Here is a 6,000-nt window from a genome sequence, read left to right as displayed (position 1 = left end):
TGCTTCAGGAATTGTCCTGAATCCATCATTTCCAGCTTATCCTGCGATTTCCCATTAATTATATAAGCCCCCTACTGTCCGGAGGTCAAGACCTGGCGGCATCCTAAGTACAGACAGTCCACGGTGTCCTTTCACGACACATTTAATACAGACAGTTTATATGTCCTCTCACTCTCAGGACACATGTAATACAGACAGTCCCTGTGTCCCCTCACTTTCAGGACACATGTAATACAGACAGTCCCGGTGTCCCCTCACTCTCAGGACACATGTAATACAGACAGTCCCTGTGTCCCCTCACTCTCAGGACACATGTAATACAGAGTCCCGGTGTCCCCTCACTCTCAGGACACATGTAATACAGACAGTCCCGGTGTCACCTCACCCTCAGGACACATGTAATACAGACAGTCCTGGTGTCCCCTCACTCACAGGACATGTAATACAGACAGTCCCTGTGTCCCCTCACTCTCAGGACACATGTAATACAGACAGTCCCGGTGTTCCCTCACTCTCAGGACACATGTAATACATACAGTTCCGGTGTCCCCTCACTCTCGGACACATGTAATACAGACAGTCCCGGTGTCCCCTCACTCTCAGTACACATGTAATACAGACAGTCCTGGTGTCCCCTCACTCTCAGGACATGTAATACAGACAGTCCTGGTGTCCCCTCACTCTCAGGACACATGTAATACAGACAGTCCCTGTGTCCCCTCACTCTCAGGACACATGTAATACTGACAGTCCCGGTGTCCCCTCACTCTCAGGTCACATGTAATACAGACAGTCCCTGTGTCCCCTCACTCTCAGGACACATGTAATACTGACAGATCCGGTGTCCCCTCACTCTCAGGACACATGTAATACAGACAGTCCCTGTGTCCCCTCACTCTCAGGACACATGTAATACAGACAGTCCCGGTGTCCCCTCACTCTCAGGACACATGTAATACAGACAGTCCCAGTGTCCCCTCACTCTCAGGACACATGTACTACAGACAGACCGATGTCCCCTCACTCTCAGAACATGTAATACAGACAGTCCTGGTGTCCCCTCATTCTAAGGACACATGTAATACATACAGTTCCGGTGTCCCCTCACTCTCGGACACATGTAATACAGACAGTCCCGGTGTCCCCTCACTCTCAGGACACATGTAATACAGACAGTCCCGGTGTCCCCTCACTCTCAGTACACATGTAATACAGACAGTCCCTGTGTCCCCTCACTCTCAGGACACATGTAATACAGACAGTCCCGGTGTCCCCTCACTCTCAGGACACATGTATTATAGACAGTCCCGGGGGTCTCCTCACTCTCAGGACACACGTACTACAGACAGTCCCAGTGTTCCCTCAATCTCAATACAGATGTAATACAGTTAGTCCCGGAGTCCCCCATCCCCCAATGATTCATTAAAGACATAAATAAGACTAAACAGAAAGACTAAAAGTAAAAATTAATAAAGTGTCTTTTCCTAAATTATCAGCGGTTTGGGCCGTGATTAGAGTTTGTTTCCACCCAGCAAATTTTCCAGAGCATTCGCCAGCCTGCAAAACTACCCCGTATACTATGTGCCCACTTTATACATTATAGACCTGATTTTCTGTGACTGACATGGGTGCAGCATTTCATAAAAGCGTGGCCTTGTCCAGCATGGGAGTGGTTTGCTTTGGGTGTGGCAAGGGTAGTATGGGGGGCATGCCCTATCTGTACAAGCGGCAATGTTGTCTGGCATGGCCGCATTAATGTTTGTCCTGTGTCTGATCTGTAGTTTGTAATGTTCTGTTTTATTTTATAAAATGCATAAACAAACACGTAAAGAGTAATGAAACATACAGGATGTATTATCTTTACAGCAAAGAGTAAAAGAATCAAACAGGAATCTTAGAGACCTTCTAGCACAGGGATAGGCAATGTGCGGCACTGCAGCTGCTATGGAACTACACACCCGGGCATGCTCTGCCACTAGGACAGAATGCTGATGCGGCATCTAGAAGGAATCAAGATATCGACGTCGGCATCCTGACCGCCATGACCATGAAGGTAAGTATGCAGGTTAGGCCGGGCATGGGGGGGGTTAGGTTTAGGCACCACTGGGGGAGGTTAGGGTTAGGCACTGCCCGAGGACGGTTAGGTTTTGGGAGCGGGAAGGGGAGGTTAGGACAAGGCACCACCGGGGGGAGGTTAGGCTTCACCATCTTCTATGCCGATGTCGTTCTTCTAACTGCCGGCACCCGGTCTGCCGGTATATCATACCGATTCCTTAAAATAGTGTGGGGCTCATCCAGAGCCGCACGCGATCCACGTACAACGCTAATGACTGATTTTTTTTTTTGCAACTGCGTATACGCAAACATTTCTATAAACTTGTACGACGCGTGCATTACACCGAGTGTAGGCAACAGGCGCTGTTGTGAATGGGAAAAGACCGGGATGCAGCAATGATGACGTGATCACACGGCCACGCCCCCAATGCCGCAACATGACCCAACCACGCCCCCCTCTTATTCTGCGCTACGCCACCCCGACCCGGAGGGGGCAGCCACAATGTCGGCAACTGTACCTAGGGCTGGTGCAAGTTTCAATGGTGCTTACAAGGATGCACCAATCGGTATTCCGGCGTGCACAGGCGCTAAAAAGTGGGTGCCTTGGTCCTCCGCACATTCGGGCGCACGGATGTACACAAGGGAAGGACTTTGTAGAGGCGTTTGCATAACGTCGCAGATGGGCGATCGCTAATAGACGCTGCTGGGTGCGACTCTGTGTTTGTAAAACTAATCTGAAAGCTAAAATGGATACATGCATTCGCCATTCTCCCCAATGTTGGGCTGGCTCACAGACTGGCGGCCTCCTATGATTTCCTGCCAGTAAAATAATGGCGTTCTATTGCAGTAGGTACAAATGACATAAGCCAGTTACAGTACATTATAACACGGCCACGATCCTATAAGATTCCCGCTGGACTCCACATACGTGCTTTTCAGTTTATGGCATTGAATACTTTGTGTAATATATTGTGCAAACATTTAAAAAAAAACAATGAATTAAATACAACAAAAGCGCACTCCATCATAAATACAGTAACATATAAACTTCCCCATTATACAGTACATGATGCATGGCTGCAGCATTACCTGCTCTGCACCACTAGGGGCGCAGGAGTTCAAACAGTCATACCTCTGTGCTGAGCTCACATAGAGGAGATGACTAACCAAATACAATGAGCCGAGATCATAAATTAATGACAGGTAAACAAATAATAAAAGTATTGCCTAGACGGAAGGCCGGTATCTTCTCCTAGACGTATGTACATATCAGTGAAGTGCTATACAGAAAGTGTCTCCGGTGTGCAGTCCAGCATTGGGGCATTTACATTGTTACACGTCTCTCTGAGTGTAATAGTCACTGGCATCTGCAGGGTCCCCAGTGATCACATGTATTCGCAGGTCGTCTCCATGTCTGTGTTCCCTTTCTCCATCTCATCTATCATCTTCCCTTCCACTGGCTGAAGGTGTAGTCCCACTAGCAGCTGGTACAGGAAGGCACCGATCACACTGCCCACCATAGGGGCCACAATGGGCACCCAACACCAGTAATTCCCAGCCCTGGAATGGATGACAGGAAATTATATGTTGTACATTGATAAATATATATTAATACTAGCGTTAGCCCGCAGCTTCGCTCCCGTGGATGTCTGTTATTGCTCAGCGGAACTAATTCTACAAAGACAGCAGTGACATCTAATATTGTGATGTACATTTTATATTGCAGACATTGATCACAAAATGTCTTTGTAAACAATATTGGCAGTTTTTCCTTTGGGGATTCACACAAAAAGATGATTGGGGCTACTATTGTGAGCAAGACTCTTACCCTACAGTAACACTGAAATGTTGCAAGTAACATGAGCAGCGACTCTATGATATGTAGTATTTGTCTTGGTGTGCCATCTACTGGATTGATATTTTGTTTATTTTTTTAGGTGAGTTTGAGAATTTGCCACCAAAGTCATCAAGCATCATTGTGTCAGGACCCTGGCAACACTAATCTGTACAATTGCAATACCCTCCTTCCACCATTTAACACTATGATCCCCTGTTGCCAACTTTCCCCTACTCACATCATATCACATGCAGCCCTGTCCTCAGTAAAGGCCCCCATACATCAGCAATTGATTGCAGCAATTTCTGCAATTTGCAATCGATTGAAAAAGGGAAAATTTTTATACACAATCGATTGCAAATTGCAGAATTGCTGCAATCAATTGCTGATGTATGGGGGCCTTAACACATCACTCATCTCCTGATATACTCTGTGCTGCTGCTCCCACTATACAACAATCCCACTGCCCCTGTCACAGGCAGCCCTGTCCTCACTGACACCTCACTCATCTCCTGATATACTCTGTGCTGCTGCTCCCACTATATAACTCTCCCATTGCCCCTGTCACAGGCAGCCCTGTCCTCACTGACACCTCACTCATCTCCTGATATACTCTGTGCTGCTGCTCCCACTATATAACTCTCCCACTGCCCCTGTCACAGGCAGACCTGTCCTCACTAACACCTCACTCATCTCCTGATATACTCTGTGCTGCTGCTCCCACTATATAACTCTCCCACTGCCCCTGTCACAGGCAGACCTGTCCTCACTAACACCTCACTCATCTCCTGATATACTCTGTGCTGCTGTTCCCACTATATAACAGTCCCACTGCCCCTGTCACATGCAGCCCTGTCCTCACTGACACCTCACTCATCTCCTGATATACTCTGTGCTGCTGTTCCCACTATATAACACTCCCACTGCCCCCGTCACAGGCAGCCCTGTCCTCACTGACACCTCACTCATCTCCTGATATACTCTGTGCTGCTGCTGCTCCCACTATATAACTCTCCCACTGCCCCTGTCACAGGCAGCCCTGTCCTCGCTGACAAAAAACTCATCTCCTGATATACTCTGTGCTGCTGTTCCCACTATATAACACTCCCACTGCCCCTGTCACAGGCAGCCCTGTCCTCACTGACACCTCACTCATCTCCTGAGCGTTGCATACACCTCTATTATCAGAATCACGTTATCGTAGGCTGAATGCATGGAGGTACGCATGCGATGTGACCTGGGAACCGACCTCTTTAAAGTAAATCTTTGTCAAACTTTCTGCTGGTAATTGGACACAAATATCTTGCTGGCACTGTCTAATCATACAGGTCTGATAACACAGGCGTGACCACAAATTCATGGAACACGTATAGTGCCGGCATGGAGGCTGGTTATCTTGCCAACGTGTGTCGGGTGTATGACATCTGTCATCCTGTGTACTCAGATAATTGTTATTAACTACCCAATAAGTAGAGTGCAAAGTCATGATTTACTAAGTGCGAACGCTGCCAAGACTGCGGCTTTCCGCGCTGTGTTGCTGATATTTCTCACCATTTTAGAGACATTGGGCCGAGATGATCATAATTATTTTGTAAATCTTTTGGTCCTTTATCATTTTTTTTTTTTTTTACATGATTCTATAAAACTCAGCACAAATGACAAGAAACTGAAGAAAGGAAAATCACAAAATTAACTCTAAACATAAATTTTCTGCTAGACCAGTTAATTAAGGTTCTGTGGCCAGTGGCGGCTCCAGGCACGGGCAAGTTGGGCCGTCGCTCGGAGCGCCATTGTATCCGGCGGGCGGAGGAAAGGCCCTCCCCCGGCGCTAGTCTGATAATGTAAGCTCGGGAAGGGAGCGGAGGAGGGAAGGGGTGGCAACACAAGACGGCGCTGGGCGCGGCAAAGCTTAGTGCCGGCCCTGTCTGTGGCTCAAACCCAAGAAATTGAGCTACTGGCCCGGTAGCCGGATGATAGAATAACAGTAACTAGATGGGCAGTCAATAGATAGACACCAGAAGGTAGACAGTGAATAGGTCGATAGGGTTAAAAGGTCAACAGGGCTAAATTGTCAACATGGTCGACATGGAAATGGTCGACATAAAAAC

At 47.6% G+C, this 6,000-nt stretch overlaps 1 protein-coding gene across 1 annotated transcript in view; it reads right to left on the bottom strand.

The window, feature by feature from the left end:
* Positions 1–3,413: 3,413 nt before the first annotated feature.
* The window catches only part of LOC148511343 (aquaporin-7-like), a 41,552-nt gene continuing 38,965 nt past the window's right edge, over positions 3,414–6,000 (bottom strand). The window contains exon 6 of the mRNA XM_088442394.1: positions 3,414–3,615. Within this exon, the coding sequence (XP_088298520.1) occupies positions 3,441–3,615 (175 nt within the window). The 3' untranslated portion in view covers positions 3,414–3,440. The remainder of the gene's footprint in view (positions 3,616–6,000) is intronic.

This window comes from Taudactylus pleione, unplaced genomic scaffold (genome assembly GCF_031769625.1).
Source record: "Taudactylus pleione unplaced genomic scaffold, aTauple2 ptg000311l, whole genome shotgun sequence".
NCBI classification, from domain to species: domain Eukaryota; kingdom Metazoa; phylum Chordata; class Amphibia; order Anura; family Myobatrachidae; genus Taudactylus; species Taudactylus pleione.
Note: the sequence above shows the minus strand (reverse complement) of the source record. Positions and strands in the feature narration are given on the sequence as shown.